The sequence below is a fragment of the Podarcis muralis genome, chromosome W (assembly GCF_964188315.1).
Source record: "Podarcis muralis chromosome W, rPodMur119.hap1.1, whole genome shotgun sequence".
Classification (NCBI taxonomy): domain Eukaryota; kingdom Metazoa; phylum Chordata; class Lepidosauria; order Squamata; family Lacertidae; genus Podarcis; species Podarcis muralis.
The window spans coordinates 16867453-16893244 of record NC_135674.1 but is presented as its reverse complement, the minus strand read 5'-3'; the positions used below and the strand labels follow the sequence as shown (position 1 = coordinate 16893244).

Sequence of the window (25792 nt, the reverse complement as noted above, 5' to 3'; positions counted from 1 at the left end):
TCAAGCTTTTGGCACGTACAGTTTTACCCCCATCAGCTGGTGTATTATTTGCCCATGAATGGGAAATCGCCTGTCGTGCTTATGCTCCTGCTTTACTGCAACAAGCAAGAGGGAATAATCCTAATCTTACCCTCGCAGATGTGATGGATGCTATGATGGGGCGTGGGCCCTTCGCTCAGGCTTCAGTACAAGCCACACTGCTGCAGATCTTATTGAGGGATACTGCTCTTGCTGCTCAACAAGCAATGAGAAAAATCCCGGAACCCACCAGTATCCAGTCTAGGTGGGGTTCAATCAGACAAGAACCTAGAGAATCATATTCTTCCTTTATGGACAGGCTGATTACAGCAGTGAGTAGACAAATTGAAAATCCTGAAGCCAAACAAATAATTATCAAACAATTGGCCTTTGAAAATGCAAATGAGGATTGTAAGGTTGCGTTGCGCCCGATAATACACAATCCTGCCACAGACACAGCAGCCATGCTTCGCATTTGTCAGTCTGTCGGTACAGCCACCCACAAGGCTCATTTGCTGGCAGCAGCGCTAAATAAAAACCAGCCTGTAGCCATCGATAAAACTTGTTTCCAGTGTGGCAAACCAGGACACTTTAAGGCGCAATGTAGATCCACGCAACAGCCTAGGCGTCCTTCTACCAAATGTCCAATCTGCAAAAAAGGCTTTCATTGGGCCAATCAATGCAGATCGCTTCCTCAAAACCAACAGCAGGGTCAGCACACTGCCGGAAATCAGCAAGGACAACAGCAGGGAAACTGGCAGCAGGGCCCACCCCGGGCCCAGACAAATCAATAGGGGACCCCCCAGAGTCCAGGGAAACAGCACCACGACTTCGCCTGACGCAGGACGTGGAATTCCATTTGCCTTTCTGCCCTTTAAAGACTCATGTTCTCACTGAAGCAGGGTTAGACAATCATGCCACTTGTCTGGTATTGCCTTTTTTATCTGCACAAGCAACAGGAATTCATGTGGTACCGATGCTAACACACGGACCATATGTGAATTTCCCTGAGATCACGCTATATGCGGATCGTCCATGCAGAATACAGTCAAATACTACAGTGGCGAAGATTATCATTCCCCCCCCCCCATCCGAACAACTACCCCTAATTGCAGCAGCCATGAACATTACAGCCTCGCACCCTTCTGTGTCTCTGACAGTGGGAGGTCGACGCATTGTGGGAGTTCTGGACACAGGGGCGGATGTAACAGTCGTGGCAAAATCTGCTTGGCCATCCAGTTGGCCCACCTGTCCAGCCTCACAAGTTATTGGTGTGGGAGGTGAATCACAGGCACGGCGCAGTCTCCACCCAATACTCATCCAAAGCGATAGCGGGGTGCAGATTACCCTCTATCCATTAATAATGGACATTCCAGTCTCCTTATGGGGGCGCGATATTTTGGCTATTGCAGGCACCAAATTGGAGTCAAATTTATTCTAAGGGCCGCCCCTGCACTTCCACGCCCCTGCACTGCCGTTACGATGGATCACCACTACCCCAGTATGGGTAGAACAATGGCCTCTACCAAAAGAAAAATTAGCAGCGGCGGCCCAGCTTATTTCTGAACAATTGACCCTTGGCCACATTGAACCGTCCTCATCTCCCTGGAACTCCCCAATTTTCGTTATTAAGAAAAAATCAGGCAGATGGCATCTTTTACAGGATATGAGGAGAATTAATCAGCAGATACAGCCAATGGGAACTTTACAACCTGGCATGCCAAATCCAAATATGCTCCCATTAGAATATCAGTTGGCGGTGCTTGATTTAAAGGACTGTTTTTTTTTCTATCCCACTGGATCCAGCAGACAGGGAACGGTTTGCTTTTACATTGCCAATATATAACAATTCGCAGCCCACCCAGCGATATCAGTGGGTTGTCCTGCCTCAAGGCATGTGGAACTCCCCTACACTTTGTCAACATTTTGTGAGTGAAGCATTGAAACCTTTCCGCAGGCGCCACCTAGAGCTTTTGTGCTATCATTTCATGGATGACATTTTAATCGCTGCTAAGGAACTCCCGCCTGGCATTTTTCAAGAACTTTCTGCCACATTAGCGGAAGCGGGACTCTGTATAGCGCCGAAAAAAATTCAATTGACGTTGCCCACCACCTACTTGGGACATAAAGTCTCTGCACAAGCAGCGCTGCCTATTGTTCCCCAACTGACTATCCCTTCAAACATGAAGCTTGTGCAATTGCAACAACTTCTTGGGCATTTGAATTGGGCTCGCTCTTTCCTTGCATTACCTACCAGCACATTATCACCATTGTTTTCAGCGCTCGCAGGACACAAGGATCCAGCAGATGTAATCCAGGTCACTTCAGCAATGATCACGGCATTACAAACTGTTAATCAGCACCTGCGATCTGTTCTCGTGGACAGGATCACAGAGGCCTCTGCACACGAGGTGCATCTGGCAGTGTTTGCTACACCATTGTTGCCAACAGGAATTTTATATGCTCAAACGGACAAGAAGAAGACTATCTGCATTATAGAATGGTTACATTTACCTCATACCCCTCCAAAGAACATTTATTCAGTAATTGAATCCACATCAGACATTGTGATTAAAGGACGTTCACGTGCTATGGCTTTGAGCGGTTTCGATGTTGCATAAATTTATTTGCCCTTTTCACAGACTGAACAGCAGCATTTATTGATCACAAATGCTGCCGTGCAAATTGCTTTGGCTGATTTTATAGGTGTCACCATTTTTAACCCCCCAAAGGATGACCGTTTGGCATTTCTGACACAGGTCACCTATGTTTTGGCTATCCCCTTGTCTCTCACACCTCTCCCCTCTGCACTGACCCTTTTCACGGATGGAACAAGAAGTAGGGGGGTAGTGACGTGGGAGGAGGGAGGAAAATGGAAATGTTTATTTACCCCTCCACAGTCTTCTGCCCAGCGAGCTGAGCTAGCGGCTGTGATTCTTGCCTTTCAATCCTTTCCTACTCAACCTTTCAATCTTATTGTGGATACTCAGTATGTATATCGCCTTTTTGCTATTTTACCAATATCTTATATAACTCCTTCCTTGGATTCTGACTTGTTTTCCTTGTTTCTTGCCCTGCAGGCCTTACTTCAGCACAGAGAGTTCCCTTATTATGTTGCACATCTTCGCTCCCACACATCACACCCAGGGTATTTAGCAGAGGGCAATGCAAGAGCAGATGCAGCGTTGAAGAACATTTCTGCCTTTTCTCTCTTTTCTGATCCTATACTATGTCATAACACCTTTCACCTTCCTGCGAAAGCATTGGCAAAGCAGTTTTCTATTCCCTTAGCCCAAGCAAGGGATATAGTTTCCCAATGTGCTTCTTGTTCTAAATCTCAGCTGGCCATTCCTTTTGATGCTGTCAATCCTAGGGGCACGTCTGCATTGGTGTGTTGGCAGATGGATGTCACACACACACCTGTGTTGGCTCCACTCTCCAAGGTTCACCTCACGGTGGACACCCACTCTGGATTCATATGGGCTACGCCCATGAGGGGGGAAACAGCTCGGCATGTCATTCAGCACACTATCCGCTGTTTCTCAGTCATGGGTAAACCTGCGCGTATCAAAACTGATAATGGTCCAGCGTATATTTCCAAAACATTTTCGGAATTTTGTATGTTGTGGAATGTGAAATTAACTCATGGCATACCCTTTAACTCCACAGGTCAAGCTATAGTGGAAAGAGCACACCTGACGTTCAAAACACTATTGCTTAAACAGCTTGGCGGCCGAAGCATACCAACAGCGGATATCCCTTCAGCTGTTCACCAAGTTCTTTTTGTGCTTAACCATCTTTTATATCCACATAATAGGACCCATACTCCTGCGGAATTGCATTTTAGGAAGGAGGAGGCACTCCCCCGCCCCTTGGTGGTGTACCAACGCTTGCCTGATCCCGCGTGGCATGGACCTGTCCCGCTGATCATGTGGGGACGAGGGGACGCGGCAGTGGACGTCGAGGACAAGCCTTTATGGGTTCCAGCTCGATGCGTGCGGCCATGGCGAGTCCCTTCAACTGCGGAAGTGCCTTCCTAACCATTTGCCTTGCCATCCTTTCCTGCTCCATTATACAAGGAAGAGAAGCAGATGACACAGACCAGTTGAAACCACCATATTTCACCTTATCGGCTGGCAAGCAGCTGTCGCCTGAATCCTACTCTGGCTGGCAGTATCCAAGGCTCAGCCACTCTCGAACTATAAGAACAGCGTTGTTGAATAAGACTTTTAGGGGAGAAAATTATCATAAGATATGGAAGGATAATATTTTTGTACAAGATATGATTAAGTTTACCAGCTTATTGCATGCTTCTAAATGTTGGTTATGTATGCACATGCCGCCCTTTGCCAGTCATTCAGGCATAATGCTTCATGGCGTGCCTGTCAATGGATCTTTTCAATTTACTAATATTATATCCCCTAAGCAAACTTTTTGGCCTCCAGTACAATTGACCCTCCATGAGCCTGCCCCCATTTGTTTTCAAATTAAAGAGGGGAAAGAATCATGGGGCATATATCCAAACTGTCAATATACATTGAAATTCATGTTTAATAGCTCTTGTTCTCTTACAGGAACATACAGTGACCAATCTCAGTGCTATAGAAGCGATACCAGTGCATGGTTAAAAACTAGGAAAGAAACCTACCATGCAAACTGGAGTCTGAATTCTTCTATCCCTGGCTTAGCAAATACCACAGATGAGCAATTTCATATCAGTTCCTTATTTACTGCAGCCTTTAATTGGTCCCAACAGAGTAGTAATATCAGCTATTTACTCCAAAGAGAGTTATGGTTGCTTTGTGGCGAAAAAGCATACAAAGCTATTCCTCGAAACCTCACAGGCACATGTACATTGGGTCTCGTGGTTCCGTTGTTGTATAAGGTTGATAAGTTACCATCTTCTCTTAGACTACGAAATCGTCAGGAGGTTAATTCACCCATAAATCAATATATCGGTACCCAGGTCTCTCGGGCCTTGCTGCCCTCAGTGGGTGCAGCAATGAACTATAGGGACCTCCATCGGCTAGCAAATTGGACTGAAGGATTATTCAATGATACCATAAAAGCTTTGAAGGAACTCAACCAGGAGGTATCTGCAATGAGACAGGTTGTTTTACAGAATCGTTATACTTTAGATGTGATTTTAGCCTCAAAAGGAGGAGTTTGTGCACTTGTTCATTCTCATTGTTGTATGTTTATTCCTGATAATAATGTCAGCATATCTGCGACGATTGATCATATGGAAACCATGGTAGCTCACAATCCGTTTGCTCCTCCGCCTTCCGTTGATCCATGGGCATGTTACCATAAAGCACCAATGCTGCAGCAAGCAAAGGCTCCAGCAGCTCAGTCAGCTGCTTGTGGCTGGAAAGCCAGACAGGATGTTTGTGACTGTTGCCATGGGAACAAAGGGGCAGTCCATTCTGTACTGAGCACCGGATGTTAGCTCAGTGTGTGTGTCATATGACCCGTACTGGAAGTACATGGGTGGAGTTTCTTCTTGCTGTTGTCGAGTGCAGACATGATTCTCTGTACTGATATGAGAGGCAGAAATAAAGGATGTAAATAGTTTTCTGTCTGCTTCTTTCCCCTCCCTGGGGGACACCAAAGGGGAGAGAGGAAGAACGGTGTGTTCCTCTCACACATCTGAGAAGAATCGCCGGGACCTCGCCTGCTTATCAGCAGAGTGGAGACGCGGGGAGGTCGACAGGAATATCTGCCGGTGCCTACGCTGTGGCACATCCCTCTGACCCAGGCAGAATTCCAACAGTGGTGGCAGATGCCGGTTGCTGTTTTCTTCGATCCATGGGAGTCTGCATCAAGAGTAGCAGAGCTACTGTTTACATTGCTCCATGGAAGCCTGATGGGAGAGGCTAATCCTCTGCAGCCAGAAGCTGACCAGAAGAAGCTGACAGCCAAGCCGATGCCCAAGGTATGAGATTTTAAGGGCTTAAAAGTGTGAATGCAGATTGATTCATTCTCTGCTTCACGGAGAGCGTGTGTGGGAAAGCAGCTCCAACTTAGAAGAGGCCTGCATTCCAGGCATTCTTGTGGTTTCCTGTCCGAGGAGAGGTATGCGCTGTTGCTAAGCAACGTCCTTCAGTGAAGGAGGAATGGAAAGTTACTCGAGAGGGCTGGACAGTCAGTCTATGCCTCAGAGAGGCGAAAACAAAGTTTTGTTATGACTAGGCCCTCACGAACTGGTGGAAGGGACTTTCCAACGCAGCCAGTGTCAGAGTTGCCAGGTGTCAAGAGTGTAAACAAGCCAGCTATTGGATTTTAGAGGCTTGTGTTTGAGAGTTAATGCAAGGACTCAAAATGGATGCTAAGAAGGGGGGAGGCTTGCCTTCTCCACCCCTCCTGACCAATGACAATTATGCATCTTGGTCTATAAAGATGAAGGCCCTGCTGCAGAATCAGAGACTGTTTGAAGTGATTGAAAACCCCATCCCTGCAGCACCAACGCGTGCTTGGGAGTCACAGAATGTGAAGGCCAGAACGGCTATAATTCTGTGTGTGTCAGACTCGCAGCTTGTGCATATTCAGCATTTAGAAAATGCGAAAGAGGTTTGGGATACGCTGCGTACAACACATCAGAGAGATGCAGGTTCTTCAGCGTTGCTGTATTTTGAGAAGTTGACCAATCTGAGATTAGCGCCTGATGGAGATGTTCAAGCGCACCTGACAGAAATGAAGTTTCTGCGTCAACAGATGGTGGAACGCAATTTCCGTCTACAGGAGGAAGTGTTTTGCTTCATGATGATAAACAGCCTGAACCGGACTTACAAGGTTGTTGCCAGTCAGCTTGGTTCCCTACCGGCTCAAGACCTGACCGCGGAGAGAGTGTGTGCGGTGGTCCTGAATGAACACGACAGACTTGCTGCACTGGAAGTGAAGGACAGAGGAAGGCAAGAACAGAGTTCAAATCTTCCCACTGCTGATGCTACTGGAGAGCATGCTGTAGCATTGAGCGCTGTCCGATGCTACAATTGTAGACAGACTGGGCATCTACAGCGGAACTGTAGGAAGCCGCGACAGTCAAAAGGAGCCAAGAACAGCTCTACGAAGCCTGAGGCGTCAAGCAAAAGCCGTACCAAGTGCCAGGTGAAACCTGCAAAGGCTATGATGGCGAAAGGAACCACGCCAGATGTTGGGAACGCGTTCATAATCGACACCGGCGCCACGAAGCATCTCTGCCCACACAGAGAACTGTTTTCGACGTTAAAGAAGCAAAGCTTCACTGTGAAACAAGCCAACGGTCAAGAGTTGGAAGCGACCGGAATTGGGACTGTGTATCTTGAGAGTCTGAACTTAACTATAAGCGATGTTTACCTGGTTCCAGAACTGAGATTTAGTCTGCTGAGTGCTTCGCAGATTGCAAAGAAAGGGCTAAAACTGTACTATGATGCTAAAAGATGCAAGATCTACAAAGATGGAGAACTGTTTCTTACTGCCAAAGAGAAAGATGGACTGTATTTGTTGACTTTTGATCAAAGTGATTACATGAAATGTAATACTTCTGACTCTAACGAAATTTCTCTTGCAGATCTGACCAACAAGGACACCAAGAAGGTGGCCAAGAAGGTCGACAGAGCTTTTCAGCGGGTGTATGCTGATGTGATTGGTCCTCTAGAACCATCTAGGGGCGGCGCAAAATATTACCTTGTGTGTGTTGATTGTTTCACTAATTATTCTTGGGTTTACTTGATGGAGAAACCAAAAGAAACCTTAGAAAGGTTTAAAGAGTTTTGTGACAAGGTTAAAAGTATGCATGATGCTAACATTGATTGTCTTTTCACAGATGACAAGCCAGTTTTTCTTTTACAGGATTTCCAGAGGTTCCTGCAGGGGAAAGGGATAAGACACAAACTTGCTAGTTCCGAAGAAGCATGGAAGAAATGTGTCTGTGTTAGGGTGAACAAAGAATTGCAAAAAGGGGATGCATGCACAATTGCTAAGTTCACATTTACCACGTGAATATTGGGCCGAGTCGCTAGCGTCCTATCTTCACGTGTGGTTGAGAAAAGTCTCAACAGAGTTGGGATGTTCTCCTTTTGAGAAGCTGTTCAATAGAAAACCTTCTGTTGCCTATTTTAAGGTTTTTGGGTCTCATGTGAGAACAGAAGCTCCAAGTGGGGTAAAGAATGCCAGAGACATCTTCGTAGGTTATGAAAAAGGTCTCTACAGAGTAATTTTGTCTGAATCTGGTCAGGTGATTCTCACAAAATTTCTAGAGAGTGCTCCTGAACAGGAGAGAGTGATTGTTCACGCTTTTCCCACAGAGGACAATGATGTTGATGATGATGATGAGTTTGATCTTATTGAGTTCAGTAGTACTGATGATGATGACAGCGATAGCTCAGACAGCTCAGTTGTCACAGTCATTGAGAGGAAATCTCAAATAATGACTAGACCCTCAGAAGAGGAGGATGAACCACTGATTAAGCTTAGTACTGGTTCTCCAGAGAGTTCAAAGGCTGAACCAGAAAGCAGAGAAGAGCTGCAACTCTTACGTAGGTCTGAGAGAGCAACGAAGGGTGTACCACCCAAGAGGTATTCAAAGGAGTTTGCTAACCTAGCATATGTTGCTGTTGTAAAGGACCAAGGACAGATTGAAGCTGTGTCTAAGTCAGAGACAAAGGCACAACAGAGAGTTGTTAACCAAGGTAATGCGAAGTCACACAACCAGAGAGGTACATTGGTTAAACCAGTGGCGGGTAGTTCCAAGGGTGGAACTGAAACAACAGGGGAATGTTATAAGTATAACAACTGTTTGTTTTCTTCTCTGGATGACGCTTTGCTCGCAGCACGCATTGATACTTTAGGGGGAGTATGTTACCATAAAGCACCAATGCTGCAGCAAGCAAAGGCTCCAGCAGCTCAGTCAGCTGCTTGTGGCTGGAAAGCCAGACAGGATGTTTGTGACTGTTGCCATGGGAACAAAGGGGCAGTCCATTCTGTACTGAGCACCGGATGTTAGCTCAGTGTGTGTGTCATATGACCCGTACTGGAAGTACATGGGTGGAGTTTCTTCTTGCTGTTGTCGAGTGCAGACATGATTCTCTGTACTGATATGAGAGGCAGAAATAAAGGATGTAAATAGTTTTCTGTCTGCTTCTTTCCCCTCCCTGGGGGACACCAAAGGGGAGAGAGGAAGAACGGTGTGTTCCTCTCACACATCTGAGAAGAATCGCCGGGACCTCGCCTGCTTATCAGCAGAGTGGAGACGCGGGGAGGTCGACAGGAATATCTGCCGGTGCCTACGCTGTGGCACATCCCTCTGACCCAGGCAGAATTCCAACAGGGCATGGTTATATTCTTGGCTTCTGGATGGAAGTTGGCTTCGACATTTATTGATTATAGTGATCGTTATAGTAGTTATTTGCATTATTTTGTGTTGCTGTATACAATGTCTTCCTTCTTTAATTTCTATGTGTACTGCATGGTTCTCCAGTCCGCGGCCCGCTTCCGGTCTCACAAGAGTCGCCTATCGCTCTCGATATAACCGTATTGGTACTGATATATATGATTCTGATTAAAATATAAAGAAAGAGGGCATGTGGGAGCCAGGAAGTCATGGCAAAGGCTTGTAGCGCCACCTGGTGCCTTGCTGACCTCGGTGACCAGCATGTCCGTGCCTTACAATGTATTAGAATGTATTGACCTTAAAAGGAGTTGTATTTCCTCTGAGCAGTGATTGACCAATGGGGCGAGAGTGGGGGGAAAGCCATGACCGGATGAGGTAACGTGAGACATTGGAATGCAGCCATGCGGCTGGGGAGAACAAAGGATAATAAAAAGTGACCGGAGAGGAGAAGAAGTCTGAATGAGCTGCCCTCCGTCCATGGAAATATTGCTGGCTCTCTGTGTCTTTATTTTATGCTAAACAAGCGCTGTTCTTGAACTCAGAGAAGCTATGAACTACGCCGAGCAGGGCACACAAGATGAACAGGTCATAGTGGAGAGTTTTGACCAAACGTGATCCACCTGGAGGAGGAACCGGCAAGCCACTCCAGTATCCTTGCCAAGAAAACTCCATGGACAAAGACAACAGGCATATGAAAGTTATGACGCTGGAAGATGAGCCCCTCAGGTCGGAAGGCGTCCAACATGCTACTGGGGAAGAGCGGAGGACAAGTACAAGTAGATCCAGAGCTGATGAAGCGGCTGGGCCAAAGCGGAAAGGACGCTCAGTTGCGGATATGCCTGGAAGCGAAAGGAAAGTCCAATGCTGTAAAGAAAAATATTGCATAGGAACCTGGAATGTAAGAACCATGAACCTGGGTAAGTTGGATGTGGTCAAAAATGAGATGGCAAGAATAAATATTGACATCCTGAGCATCAGTGAACTAAAATGGACAGGAATGGGTGAATTCAGTTTGGATGACTATCATATCTACTACTGTGGGCAAGAAACCCGTAAAAGAAATGGAGTGGCCCTCATAGTCAACAAAAGAGTGGCGAAAGCTGTACTGGGATGCAATCTCAAAAATGATAGAATGATCTCGATACGAATCCAAGGCAGACCTTTTAACATCACAGTAATCCAAGTTTATGCACCAACCACTGGTGCTGAAGAAACTGAAATTGACCAATTCTATGAAGACTTACAACACCTTATAGAAGTGACACCAAAGAAGGATGTTCTTCTTATTATAGGGGACTGGAATGCTAAAGTAGGGAATCAAGAGATAAAAGCAACAACTGGCAAGTTTGGCCTTGGAGATCAAAGTGAAGCAGGGCAAAGGCTAATAGAGTTCTGTCAAGAGAGCAAGCTGGTCATCACAAACACGCTTTTCCAACAACACAGGAGACGACTCTACACATGGACATCACCAGATGGGCAGCATCGAAATCAGATTGATTATATTCTCTGCAGCCAAAGATGGAGAAGCTCTATACAGTCAGCAAAAACAAGACCTGGAGCTGACTGTGGCTCAGATCATCAGCTTCTTATAGCAAAATTCAAGCTTAAACTGAAGAAAGTAGGAAAAACCACTGGGCCGGTAAGATACAATCTAAAACAAATCCCTTATGAATACACAGTGGAAGTGAGGAACAGGTTTAAGGATTTAGATTTGGTGGACAGAGTGCCTGAAGAACTATGGATGGAGGCTCGCAACATTATACAGGAGGCAGCAACTAAAACCATCCCAATGAAAAAGAAATGCAAGAAAGCAAAGTGGCTGTCCAATGAGGCCTTACAAATAGCGGGAGAGAGAAGGCAAGCAAAATGTGAGGGAGATAGTGAAAGATACAGGAAATTGAATGCAGATTTCCAAAAAATAGCAAGGAGAGACAAGAAGGCCTTCTTAAACGAGCAATGCAAAGAAATAGAGGAAAACAACAGAATGGGAAGAACCAGAGATCTGTTCAAGAAAATTGGAGATATGAAAGGAACATTTCGTACAAAGATTACCATAATAATGGACAGAAGTGGTAAGGACCTAACAGAAGCAGAAGACATCAAGAAGAGGGAAGATTGGTAAGGAAGGACAGATCCAGAGATTGCTTGATAATTTTGAGATCAAGGGAAGAGAGAGATAAAATATTAGGCCTACATTTTGCAAAGTCTCTTGAGATACAGGACAGAAGGGTCGAAATCTACAGAGATATACCAAAACAGTTATTGGATTTGAGAGCCACCTACTCAGAGCTGGCAAGATTGTTGAGACTTAATACAATTCGCTACAGGTGGGAGTTTCCACAAGGATTATCATTTACTTATAAGCTGAAGAAGGTAAAAATAAGAACACCAGAGGACCTACAAAAGTTCCTGCACGACCACGGAGAAGATCTCCAAAAAGAAGCAGCAACACATTGGCCTCTACCACAATCTGGGATTCCGCCTGGAGGCGGACCAGGCCCTACACCCTCGGGATTAGAGGATAAAGAAGATACACCGCTCTAGGTGCAAAAAAAAATAGTACAGGATGTCTCTGCAGCTACTCAGTTGGAATATAAACGGTGGAAATTCCCCGGAAAAAAGAAGGAAAATATTTCATATACTGAAGAAAGAACAATTGGACATTATTTGCTTACAAGAAACTCACGTGACCAGGCTCCACAGGAAGGTTCTAGTCAACAAAAGAGTAGGCCAAGAATTTATCTCATCAGACAAGGTCAAGAAAAGAGGCGTGGTGATATACGCCAAGGAGAGCCTGGCACCAAAATTTGTATTCAAAGATGAACAAGGAAGAATTCTGGCGATTGAAATTCAGACACAAGGAGAAAAAATTTTGATATTAGGAATATATGCGCCAAACGACGGGAAATCAGAATTTTTCAAGAAGCTGCATGAGACTATGCTGGATTATATGGACTACAACAACATCATAATGATGGGAGACATGAATGGAGTGGTGTCTACACATATGGACAAGTCCCAAAATCAAAACTTAACATCTGATGGCAGACTGCCGAAAACCTTTTTTGAACTGATTGACAACTTGGATTTGATTGACATATGGAGGACAAAGAACCCCCTAGGTAAAGAAGGAACTTTCTTCTCTGAGGCCCACCTGTCCTGGACACGGATCGACCAAATTTGGACGTCTAGAGGGCTGGCACCCAAGACCAGAAAGGTGGAAATCTGCCCAAAAACATGCTCCGACCACAACGCCTTGAAATTAGAATTCAGACTTACTCAAACCGGTTCCTTCAGATGGAGGATGAATGACACCCTTTTAAGAGACCAAGAGATCGTGAAAAAGGCCCAAAAAACGTTAAAGGACTACTTTGAGATAAATTTGAACACTACAGTAGAAAAAAGAACGATCTGGGACACTAGCAAAGCGGTCATGAGAGGGTTTCTCATACAACAAAACTCAATCAAGAAAAAGCTCTGGAATGGAAAGAAAGACAAAATAATGGAGAAGATTCATCAGGGAGAGAAAAAATTGAGAACCAACCCAAAGTCAAAGGAAGTGCTGAGAGAAATCAAATTCCATCAAGCACAATATTCTAAATTGATAAATCAAGAAATCGAATGGAAAATTAAACAGATGAAACAAAGATCATTTGAATCAGCAAATAAATGTGGAAAGCTGCTAGCTTGGCAGCTGAAAAGAAGACAAAAGTTAAATACAGTCACAAATCTAGAGATTGAAGGGAGAACGGTACAGAAACCAGAAGAAATTATGAAGTGTTTCCACAGATATTTCAAAGAACTTTATGCACAGGGGCCTCAGAAAGAATTTGAGATAGACCAATTTCTAAAGACAAATGGACTACCAAAAATAACTCAAGACAAAAGATCAATCTTGAACTCTAAAATAACTTCGCAGGAAATTGAAGGTGCCATTCAAAGTATGCAGCTAGGCAAATCTCCAGGCCCGGATGGGCTTACCTCCAAATATTATAAGACTCTGAAGGACTACTTGATACAACCTTTATTGGAGGTATGCAATCAGATTATGGATGGGAAGAGGGCACCAGAAACGTGGAAGGAAGCTTTCATCACATTGATTCCTAAGACTGAATCTGAAAAGACCCAGCTTAAGAACTACCGTCCCATCTCACTCCTGAATGTGGATTACAAAATATTTGCAGACATTTTGTCAAGTAGACTTAAAAAGGTCCTAAATGAAGTAATACACAAGGACCAAGCAGGCTTTCTCCCTGGCAGACATTTATATGAAAACACTAGAAACATTATTGACATTTTGGAACTCTTGCAAACTAACCTTAATACAAGAGCAGTGTTAATTTTTATTGATGCGGAGAAGGCCTTTGACAACATTTCTTGGATGTTTATGAAAAAATTTTTGGAAGGGATGGGAGTGGGACGGGGGTTTGAGAATGGAATAGAGGCAATTTACTCAGAGCAAAAAGCTAAACTGATAGTTAATAATGTGGTGACAGAAGAATTTAAAATTGAAAAAGGAACACGACAAGGGTGCCCTCTATCCCCTCTTTTATTTATATCAGTCCTGGAGGTGTTGCTGAACATGATTAGGGAGGACCGGTTGGTACAAGGGATAGAGGTCGGAGCGAAACAATACAAATTGAAAGCTTTTGCAGATGACTTAGTTTTGACACTACAGGAGCCAGAACCCAGTACAAAAAGAGTGTTAGAACTTATAGCAGAGTTTGGTCGGGTTGCGGGATTTAAGTTGAACAAACAAAAAACTAAGGTTTTGACCAAAAATTTGACATCTACAGAAACAGAGGGGTTCCAAAGAGAAACAGAATTAAGTGTGGTTAAAAAGGTGAAATACCTAGGGATTTATTTGTCTTCCAAAAACTTGAATTTATTTAAAGACAATTATGAAAAATGTTGGTTGGAAATTAAAAGGGACTTAGAGATTTGGTCAAGATTGAAACTTTCCTTGTTGGGAAGAATTGCAGCTATAAAAATGAATGTATTGCCGAAAATGTTATTTTTATTCCAAACCCTACAGATCGTGGACAGAGTGGAATGCTTCGGAAAATGGCAGAAGGATATATCTAAGTTTGTCTGGCAGGGCAAAAAGCCCCGAATAAAGTTTAAAATACTAACTGACTCAAAAGAAAGAGGGGGGTTTGCCCTGCCGGACTTGAGGTTATATTACGAATCTGCAGCCTTCTGCTGGTTGAAAGATTGGTTTTTGTTAGAAAACACGGATGTCCTAGATCTGGAAGGCTTTGACAATGCTTTTGGTTGGCATGCATACTTATGGTATGACAAGGTTAAAGCTCATAAATTGTTCAAAAACCATATTGTGAGAAAAGCAATTTTTGCAGTCTGGATGAAATACAAAGACTTACTAGAGAGTAAAACCCCGAGGTGGTTATCACCGATGGAGGCCAAGGCTCGAAAAAGGCCCAATATGGAGGCCAAATGGCCGAAATATTGGGAAATAATTGAAAAAATTGGAGACAATTGGAAGCTGCAGAGCCAAGACAAACTAAAAAATAAGGTGCGAGACTGGCTACATTATGCTCAAATTCAAGAGGTTTTTAAGATGGATAAAAAAGTTGGTTTCCAGGTGGAAAAATCGAAATTGGAAACAGAACTATTAGAACCAAAAACTAAGATACTATCGAGAATGTATAACTTGCTGCTTAAGTGGAACACACAGGATGAGACAGTTAAATCTGCCATGATAAAATGGGCACAGGATGTGGGGCATAACATTATGTTTGAAGACTGGGAAAGGTTATGGAACACCAGAATAAAATTCACGGCATGTAGTGCCCTGAAAGAAAATATTATGAAAATGATATACCGGTGGTACATGACCCCAGTCAAGCTAGCTAAGATATATCATCTGTCTGATAATAAATGTTGGAAATGTAAGGAGGCAGAAGGGACATTTTTTCATCTCTGGTGGACCTGCCCAAAAGTGAAGGCCTTCTGGGAAATGATTTACAATGAACTGAAAAAGGTATTTAGGTATACCTTCCCTAAGAAACCAGAGGCCTTCCTGCTGGGCATGGTGGACCAGAAAGTGTCAAAGAAAGATAGAACGTTGTTTATGTATGCTACCACAGCAGCAAGAATTCTCATCGCAAAGAACTGGAAGACACAAGATTTACCCACGTTGGAGGAATGGCAGACGCAGTTGATGGACTACATGGAATTAGCTGAAATGACCGGCAGAATCCGAGATTTGGATGAAGAATTAGTTGAGGGCGATTGGAAAAAATTTAAAGACTATCTGCAAAAATATTATAAGTTGTATGAATCTTAAGATAGTGCATGTTATTGAAAATGTTATGCTTTAGCAAATATGATTAAGCAAATGGTAAAATAAGTTACAAATGAGAAAAGAAGACAAGTGAACCAAATATATTATGTTTATTTTAATGGTATCAAAAGTGAGATACAACATATTGAATGTGGAGACATAATAATTGAAAGTTGTAACAAGGTTTGAAATAAGGTAACAAATTGCTGATAATGTTATTACAAAGAACGCAGCTTTGGAAGGTGTGAGGAAGTCCAATGTTAAAAAAAACAAACCAAAAAAATGTTTCTTGCATTTGGTCTTTTCTGTATAATTTGAAATGTACAAAACTATGAAAAGAAACGCAATAAAAAATATTATAAAAAAAAAAAAGAAGAGGTGGCAAGAATACACAGAGGAATTATACCAGAAAGATATGGATGGCTCGTACACCCCAGGTAGTGTGGTTGCTGACCTTGAGCCAGACATCCTGGAGAGTGAAGTCAAACGGGCCTTAGAAAGCACTGTAAATAACAAGGCTAGTGGAAGTGATGGTATCCCAGCTGAACTATTTAAAATTTTAAAAGATGATGCTGTTAAGGTGTTACACTCAATATGCCAGCAAATTTGGAAAACTCAGCAGTGGCCAGAAGATTGGAGAATATCAGTCTACATCCCAATCCCAAAGAAGGGCAGTGCCAAAGAATGCTCCAACTACCGTACAATTGCACTCATTTCACACGCTAGCAAGGTTATGCTAAAAATTCTACAAGGAAGGCTCAATCAGTATGTGGACCGAGAACTCCCAGAAGTGCAAGCTGGATTTAGAAGAGGCAGAAGAACCAGAGACCAAATTGCAAACATGCACTGGATTATGGAGAAAGCTAGAGAGTTCCAGAAAGACATCTACTTCTGCTTCATTGACTATGCAAAAGCCTTTGACTGTGTCTACCACAGCAAACTATGGCAAGTTCTTAAAGAAATGGGAGTGCCTGATCAACTCATCTGTCTCCTGAGAAATCCCTATGTGGGACAAGAAGCTACAGTTAGAACTGGATATGGAACAACTGATTGGTTCAAAATTGGGAAAGGAGTACGACAAGGCTGTATATTGTCTCCCTGCTTATTTAACTTATATGCAGAATTCATCATGCGAAAGGCTGGGCTGGATGAATCCCTAGCCGGAATTAAGATTGCTGGAAGAAATATCAACAACCTCAGATATGCAAATGACACAACCTTGATGGCAGAAAGTGAGGAGGAATTAAAGAACCTTTTATTGAGGGTGAAAGAGGAGAGCGCAAAATATGGTCTGAAGCTCAACATCAAAAAAATGAAGATCATGGCCACTGGTCCCATCACCTCCTGGCAAATAGAAGGGGAAGAAATGGAGGCAGTGAGAGATTTTATTTTCTTGGGCTCCATGATCACTGCAGATGGTGACAGCAGCCACAAAATTAAAAGACGCCTGCTCCTTGGGAGGAAGGCGATGGCAAACCTAGACAGCGTCTTAAAAAGCAGAGACATCACCTTGCCAACAAAGGTCCGTATAGTAAAAGCTATGGTTTTCCCAGTAGTGATGTATGGAAGTGAAAGCTGGACCATAAAGAAGGCTGATCGCTGAAGAATTGATGCTTTTGTTTTTTTCCAAGTGAATTTTTATTGTTTTCCTTACATATTCTTTTCCAACAAATTGTAATAGCACCTGTCAGCGGCTGCCTCAGGTCCCAGCTCACAAAGGACCAACGCCAGTTGCTCTTTATAAACAAAAGTCTTTATTGTGGTTCATTGTTGGTTTGACATCCGTGGCGCGCAGCGCTACGTCTGAGTCCTTAGACCGGCGAAGTCCCGTCTGAATCCGCCCCTCCTTTACACCAGTTCAATACCTGAGCTTTGCTCCACCTCTTCCTTTCCTCCCTCTGCTCCTTACGCCTCCGGGTCCTCCTGCCCTCTGGGATCCCAACCCTCCTGGACTCTTCGGAGGCGGATTCTTCTGACTCCTCCCCCTGTCTCTGGCTTTGGGACCTGGCTCCCAATCCGGATTTTCTGCTGTCCCTCGGCCCTCTACATTTGAACTTGGCGCGCGCGCGCAGCCGCCCACTTTCCTCCTAACGGCTACACTGCTCCCTTCACTGCTTTCTCCTTCCGGGAGGCTGGACGGCCCTGCTCTCTCCTCCGCCCCTCCACTCTCTGACGGAGGCGTGGTCAGTCCTGCCTCACTCCCTCCTCCTGCAGGAGGAGGCTTTTGTTCTAATCTGTGGGATTCTCCCCCCCCCCCGCTGCGCTCTGGTGGGGAAGCTACCCCTGATTTCCAGCTGCCGCTTGGCGACTCCCCCCTGGCCCCCCTTGCCCTGACCCTGGGGGCCTCCTTCTGGGAATCTTCTGATTCGCTGGAGAGACTCAGGGAATCTCCCTGGTCACTGTCACACCCTCCTGCGCTCCCCTCCGATTGTTCCCCTTCGCTCTCCATCTCCTCCTTCTCCTGTGGCTCAGTCCCTGAGCCCCTGACAGCACCATACATTCCCTTTGACTCTGCCGAGTCACCACCCCCCTCCCTCCCCACAACTGGTATATTTATCCTCTTTCCATCACACACATCATTCTCAAATTAGTACTATTATACATTGGAGGTATTATGTCAATCCTGCTAGTGTCTTGACCTCTTTACAATTCTTCTTTAAATATTCAATAAATTTACTCCAGTTATTTTGGTATCTTTGATCTCCCTGGTCCCGGATCCTCCCTGACAGTTTGGCAAGTTCTGCATATTCTGTCAACTTCGCCTGCCACTCCTGTATAGTTGGTATATCTTGTACTTTCCATCTTTAGGCCAGAAGGGTCCTTGCTGCAGCTGTAGCATACATGAACAATTTTTTCCCCAGCTCATAACCTGGTATTTACTGTAAATACACCTCGGCGTCAATAGGTAAAGGTAAAGGTACCCCTGCCCATACGGGCCAGTCTTGACAGACTCTAGGGTTGTGCGCCCATCTCACTCTATAGGCCGGGGGCCAGCGCTGTCCGGAGACACTTCCGGGTCACGTGGCCAGCGTGACAAAGCTGCATCTGGTGAGCCAGCGCAGCACACACGGAACACCGTTTACCTTCCCGCTAGTAAGCGGTCCCTATTTATCTACTTGCACCCGGGGGTGCTTTCGAACTGCTAGGTTGGCAGGCGCTGGGACCGAGCAACGGGAGCGCACCCCGCCGCGGGGATTCGAACCGCCGACCTTTCGATCGGCAAGTCCTAGGCGCTGAGGCTTTAACCCACAGCGCCACCCGCGTACCTCGGCGTCAATAGGAGCATTTAAATATGCTGAGGCAACATCAAAATGATTAACTTTTAACCCCCTCAGACTTGCCATTGCTAAAACTGATTTTACTGTTTCAGCCTTTGCTGTTGGGGCAAACACTTCATCATAATGTATCATTTTCTTTTGTGTTTAGTAATTTTAGTGTTTAGTAATCTTTTGTGTTTAGTAATTTTCTTTTGGGTTTAGTAATTTTAGCCGATGGAGATTTAATCCTTTACAAAAGACTTTCCAGACTTTTGCGCATCTTAATAGGAACAGAAATTAAAATAGAAGATCAAAATTTGTTCAAGAATTGATGCTTTTGAATTATGGTGGTGGAGGAGACTCTTGAGAGTCCCACGGACTGCAAGAAGATCAAACCTATCCAATCTGAAGGAAATCAGCCCTGAGTGCTCACTGGAAGGACAGATCCTGAAGCTGAGACTCCAATACTTTGGCCACCTCATGAGAAGAGAAGACTCCCTGGAAAAGACCCTGATGCTGGGAAAGATGGAGGGCACAAGGAGAAGGGGACGACAGAGGACGAGATGGTTGGATAGTGTTCTCGAAGCTACCAGCATGAGTTTGACTAAACTGCGGGAGGCAGGGACTTCCGGGTTAGCGCCATCGACTAATGGCGGATTCCCTCCGAGCTCCGGAGGGAATCGGCTCCGCAGGATCGGGTCTTGTCCGCGGCGGCGACGCGGGGACCCTTAAAAATCACAGGCGCAGATGCCTGTGAGCGTGGTGACTCGGCGGGCACCATTTGCGCCCCCCCAAACCGCGAAGGAGCCTTTTTAAAGGCTCCGGAACGGGGACGGGGTACGGCGTGGTGCTGTGAGTAGACTGCTATTTCTGCGGAGCGAAGCCGCATGCCATTGTCGGAGAAGCGCTGACTTTTTCCTTGGAACATTTGGACCTAAAAATAAGAACCCGTGAGTAAATACGGAATTCGGAATTTAAAGAAAATTTTGCTGAATTAGGAACGAGCGGGGAGGGCTAAAAAGGAAGTCCGCCCCCCCCTCTTTGTAGATACTTTAAAGCAAAGAGCCTGCCATTTAAGGTCGAGATAATCTTAAAAAAAAAAAAAAGCTTTTAACCTTCACGGTTTGACACTACAAGAATTTTACCGGAGGATAAAAGTAACTTTGGGAGTTAAAGTTTCACCCCCCCAAACCCGGGGGCGTCCCGCGAGAGAGCCTGTTGATGAAGTACTGAAGAGTTTGACAGCTGTCAAACTAGCTGTCAAAAGGAAAGGAAAAAGGGGAACTTTGTCTTTATCGCTTCTGCTGGTTATATTTGTTGCAATTTTTTGAAAATAAGAGAGAACTGATACAAACTAATTTGTTTACTGGGTTGAAATCGAAAGACAGTAAAGCATCAAAATCCCCCTTGTGGGGGGTAGGGACATTACAAGAATGGCTGAAGGAAGTAAAAACCAGACTGAACTCAATAGAATACTTATTCTCCTGGGACAGTTACAAGACCAGACCGATGTTTTGACTACAAGTGTGAACACTTTGGTCTTGGCAGTAAATAACATTGTTGAGACTGATAAGGAGCGGAAGCAAGAAATTTACACAACTGAACAATCAGAGAAATTCGAGAGCCATGAGAATATGGAGAACCACATGTTGCTTTTGAAGAAAAGGAAGGAGGAGTTCTAACCTTACAGATGTTAATGGAGAGCTATAATTTGGGGTCTGGCATGAAGGCAAAACAGGAGAATAAAAATTTGAGGTGGAAAGCCTGGCCTGAGATGGAAACTGAAGACCTAAGGATTACAAATCTGACCTATGGAGGGTCAGTTGGAAAAAAACATGGATCCTGTGGGGTTGGAGCCCCTCCGAGCCTTGGGGCTCAACATCAAGGACTGTCAAAGAGGTCGACAGAGAGGAACTGAGGGTGACTTGAGAGCCTCGGACGTGAGATCTCCAGGCTAAACAGTATATAATGAACACTTGTTGGGACCAAAACCGGGAAAGGGGGGGTGGAGTCTGATAATCCAAGGGGTATACAATTATAAATTATTTTGTTTTAATGTGTTTGTTATTTACATGGAAGTTGGGAAAGCCGTGGAAGGGAAATATTGGTCGACTTTAAGAAATAGGCTTAAGAATAAGAAATGATGTATAAGTATTGATGTTTAAGTTTAGACAAGTTAAAATTGGTCTTTAGAATGGTCAAATTAAAATGTAAATAAGAGTTGAAAAATAATTCAAGGAAATGGAAGAAAGAGGAAAGGTAAAATTACACTATGTAAAATTTATTAAGCGAAGGTTGAGAAATAAATAATAAGGATTTGCTGGATTAACAATTAAATTGGAATACAAGAAGGGGAGGTGTGAGGAGGTCTGAGAAAGAAGTTATATGAAAATAAGCAATTGAAATTTCATATTGTCAGGGGCTCAGGAGCAGAGGCACAGGGGACAGAGGAAATGGAGAGCGAAGGGGAGGAATCTGAGGGCAGCGTAGGGGAGTATGAAAGTGGCCCGAGAGATTCCATGAGTCTCTCCAGCGAATCAGAAGAGTCCCAGAGGGGGGTGCCGATGGCCAGGGCAAGGGGGGTCCCAGGGGGGACACACCAGAAGCAAGGGGCCAGCGGGGACTCCCAAAGCAGAGGCGGGAGAGCAGGACCAGCTCCTCCACCAGAGCGTAGTGAGGGGGAAGAGTCACATGTATCAGGGCCAGCTTCTCCTCCAGCAGGGAGAGAAGATGAGTCAGGGGTGGCCACACCTCCATCGCAGAGTGAGGGAACGGAGGGAGAGTCAGGTGCAGCTAGCCTCCCCGAAGGGGGAAGCAGTGACAGGAGCAGTGTAACAGTCAGGAGGAAGGTGGCCGGCTGGGCGCGCGCGCCAAGTTCGAATGTACAGGCGCGCGGCACAGCAGGAAACCCCGATTGGGAACCAGGTCCTAAAGCCCGCCGGAGGGAGGGGGAGGACTCAGGAGACTCAGCGTCAGAAGAGTCTAGGAGAGGCGAGACCCCAGCGGACAGGCGGGCCCAGAGGAGAAGAGAGCAAAGGAAGAGGTGGAGCAAGGCTAGAGTCTTAAACTGGTGTCTGGGGGGAGGAGATTCAGACGGAGCTTCGGCGGTCTAGAGTTTGAGACGTAGAGCTGCGCTGTGAAAGCGGAACTGAGCTTCAATAAAGACTGTTTTATATAACAACGAACTGGCGTTGGTCCTTTGTGAGCTAGGACCTAGGGCAGCTCTGACAGTAAGCTCCGTCTCACAAATTCAACCCTTGCAGCGTGAGTTGGCGCAGCGAGGGGCAAAACTTGGTGTTTTGCGAGCTCACGAAGATCGGCAAAGATGACTACCGAAGACAAAGTGAAAGACCTGCAAGCAGCAGTCACGACGCTTTACGCAGAGGTAGCAGCAGCCAAAAAGAGGGAGGAAGAAGCAGTAGCGCTCTGCCGGGATCTGCAAGCCAGGTGGGAACGTTTGGGCAAAGAGGGGCAGCCAGGACCCAAGCCGGAGGGGGTTGGCCTCGGGAAGAGGGGTGGCAGCATCGTAGCAAACTTCGACGGGAACCTGCAGCAGTATCCTAACTTCAGAGCAGACATAGTTTTCGCGCTCAATTTGCTTCGGAAAGACTTTAGAGATGAGGAGGAGAAAGTAGGCTTCATAATAACTCATCTGCATGGGGAAGCGAAATCGTGGCTGCGCAATTTATGGCGCGAAAATGATCCCGCCCTCCAAGATTCAAACGCCTTTATCAAGGCTATGGACGATTGTTTTAAATCAACGGTAGATGTGGATGTGGCCAGGAGGGAAATGCATGGACTGAAGCAGGGCAAAGCCACTGTGAGACAATATCGCTCCCGCTTTTTTGCGTTAGTAAATGTGCTGGGCTGGGAGAAGGACTCCGTTGTCGTCAGGGATCTGTTCTGGGAGGGGCTAAATGGGCCAGTGAAAGATGAGCTGGCGAGGGGGGAGAGATCTAACAGCACCACAGAAGTCGTCCAGAGAGCGCTGGCGATAGGCGTGCGCCTGGAAGAACGCCCTTGGAGCAGGAATGAGGGAAGTATGGGGCGCACACCAGCCAGAACAACTCCCTTCCTACCCAGAGAGACGGGGCGCGCGCAATCCACGCCTCCACTGGGGAGGGGAGAAGAGCCGATGGAGATAGGTGGTGCTAGGGCTCAGACAGAGACCAGAGCCCAAACACCAGGAGCAGTCAAGGCGAAGGCTCCTAGAGGGAACAGGAAGTGCTATATCTGCGACAGTGCACAGCACATGGCCAAAGAGTGTCCCCAGAGGATCCAGAGGCACACTGCAGCCTCAGCAACAGTAAGGGGAGCAGTTCAGCAGGGGGAACAGATACAGGGAAACGACGAAGCCTGGTTGGAGGCAGAGGCACTGGGGCCCAGCCAGGCGAGTCAGTGAAGCAGTCCCCAGAGATTTTACAGCCCACAGACCCCCTCCCACCCAAACCAGTGGTGCAACTCACCGCATCGCTCCAGCTGCCCAATGGACTCACCCTGGAAGTTCCTATTACCATTGACTCTGGCAGTAATGCAGACTTTGTGGGAGTGGACTTCATCAGGCAACATTGCATAGCACTCCTACTAGCCACGATGCCCCTAAACGTAGTCACGGTCGATGGCAGAGAGCCACTGGGAGGACAGGTGGTACAGCAAACACCCCCTATGGTAATGCAAATTGGAAATCACCGAGAAGTCATCAGCTTCAACGTCACCCACCTGTCGGACACGCCCATAGTGTTGGGCATGAGTTGGCTGGATAGGCACAGCCCAGCTTTAGCATGGTACCAGCGTCAATTGACCTTCTGCTCCTCCTACTGCGCGGAACACTGCATCCGGACCAGCCAGGAAGAGGAGGGGCAAGAGGATGAACCACAGCTACATCTAGGCATGGTGCAAGCGGTACCTAACAAGTACAAGGCGTTTTTGGAGGTCTTCTGCGAGAAGGAAGCGGACAAGCTGCCCCCCCACAGGCCCTACGACTGCAAGGTTGACCTCCTGCCGGGGGCGAAGCTGCCAACTGGAAAACTGTATTCCATGTCTGAAGACGAACTGCAAGAACTCAGGGAGTTCATAGAGCACAACTTGAAGCGGGGATTCATCCAAGAATCCAAAGCAGTGGGGGGCAGTCCCGTGTTTTTCGTGAAGAAGAAAGACACGCCCCAACGCAGGCTGGTAGTTGATTACAGAATCATAAATTCCAAGACAAAGCCCACAGCATTCCCCATGCCCAAGATCGACGACCTGCTCGAGACGGTGAGGAAGGGACGAAGCTTCACCAAGTTGGATTTACGAGGGGCGTACAACCTTATACGCATGCGGGAGGGCGATGAGTGGAAGACGGCCATGTTTACGCCGTTAGGCACCTATGAATATCGAGTTATGCCGTTTGGTCTCCAAAATGGCTCCCATTGTTTCCAAGCATTTATGCACCACGTGTTAGCGGGACTCCTCTACAAGAAGTGCGTCTGCTTCCTAGACGACATCCTGATCTTCTCGGAATCACAGGAGGCTCACGAGGGAGACATCAAGGAGGTCCTGCAGAGACTACGGGAGCACAGACTTTACGCCAAACTGGAGAAGTGCCAGTTCGACATGACGGAGGTGGATTTCCTGGGCTACAAGCTGTCCGACAAGGGACTCGCCATGGACAGCGCCAAGGTCCGCTCGGTGTTGGACTGGAAGAGCCCGCGCAATCGGAAGGAAGTCCAGAAGTTCGTCGGATTCGCCAACTTCTATCGCAAGTTCATCAAGGGATTCGCGATGGAGACGGCAGCCATCACGGACACCCTCAGCTCCAAGAAGAAGAAGTTCACCTGGACGGACCAGGCGGAGCAGTCCTTTCGGAGACTCAAGCGTCTCTTCGCGTCCGAAGAACAGCTGCTGCACGTAAACCCCAGCAAACCAATGAGGGTCGAAACGGACGCCTCAGACAGAGCGGTGGGGGCGGTCCTGTTGCAGCAAGATCCGCAAGGGAACTGGAGGCCATGCGCATTCTACTCCAGGAAACTCAGCAAGTCGGAACAGAACTACACCATCTGGGACAGGGAGTTGCTGGCCATTCATGCAGCCTTCAAGGCGTGGCGGCACTTCCTCATCGGAGCCAGACACACAGTGCAGGTCCGCACGGACCATAAGAACCTGGAGTACTGGCGCACGGCGCGGTTCCTGAACCAGAGACACATCCGCTGGGCGGAGTTCTTTGCGGATTTCGACTTCCGGATAGAATACATCCCGGGAGACAACAACGTCATGGCGGATGCACTGTCCAGGAAGCCGCAGTATCTCGAGGAAGCGGCACCGGTGGCGGCCAAACACATTTTCGCACCGAAAGCGTGGGCGTGTGCTTCAGCCACCGTGGACCTGGACGCGGTACGTCACGCGCTGCAGACGGATTCGTTCGCACAATCCAAGATGGAGGAGGTGCGAAGAGGCGCAGCGAAGGACGAGGAGTTCCAGATACGCGACGGACTGCTCATCCGCAAGGGGGCGCTCTACGTGCCGGGAGACGACCTCCGCGCGAAAGTACTGCAGCAGTTACACGACGCGCCCAGCGCCGGGCACTTCGGCAAGGACAAGACGGCGGAATTGGTAGCCAGAGACTTTTGGTGGCCCAAGATGAGGGGAGAAGTCGCGGATTACGTCACTAGGTGTGACACATGCCAAAGGGCCAAACCAGTACACAGGCCGCCGGCGGGACTGCTGGAACCGCTACAGATGCCGCTCGAGCCATGGGAGAAAGTGGCCCTGGACTTTGTCACAGATATGCCCAGTTCGCGAGGCAAAACAGCGGTACTCGTGGTTGTAGACCTGTTCACCAAGATGGCACACTTCATTCCTTGC

At 46.5% G+C, this 25792-nt stretch overlaps 1 protein-coding gene across 1 annotated transcript; it reads left to right on the top strand.

Moving 5' to 3' along the window:
* Positions 1-1107: 1107 nt before the first annotated feature.
* On the top strand, positions 1108-20631 carry LOC144326313 (uncharacterized). The gene is made up of 2 exons (XM_077922862.1): positions 1108-5317; positions 20443-20631. Exons 1-2 carry the CDS (start codon positions 3995-3997, stop codon positions 20629-20631), a joined length of 1512 nt encoding a protein of 503 aa, XP_077778988.1. The 5' UTR covers positions 1108-3994.
* The last annotated feature ends 5161 nt before the right edge of the window (positions 20632-25792 follow it).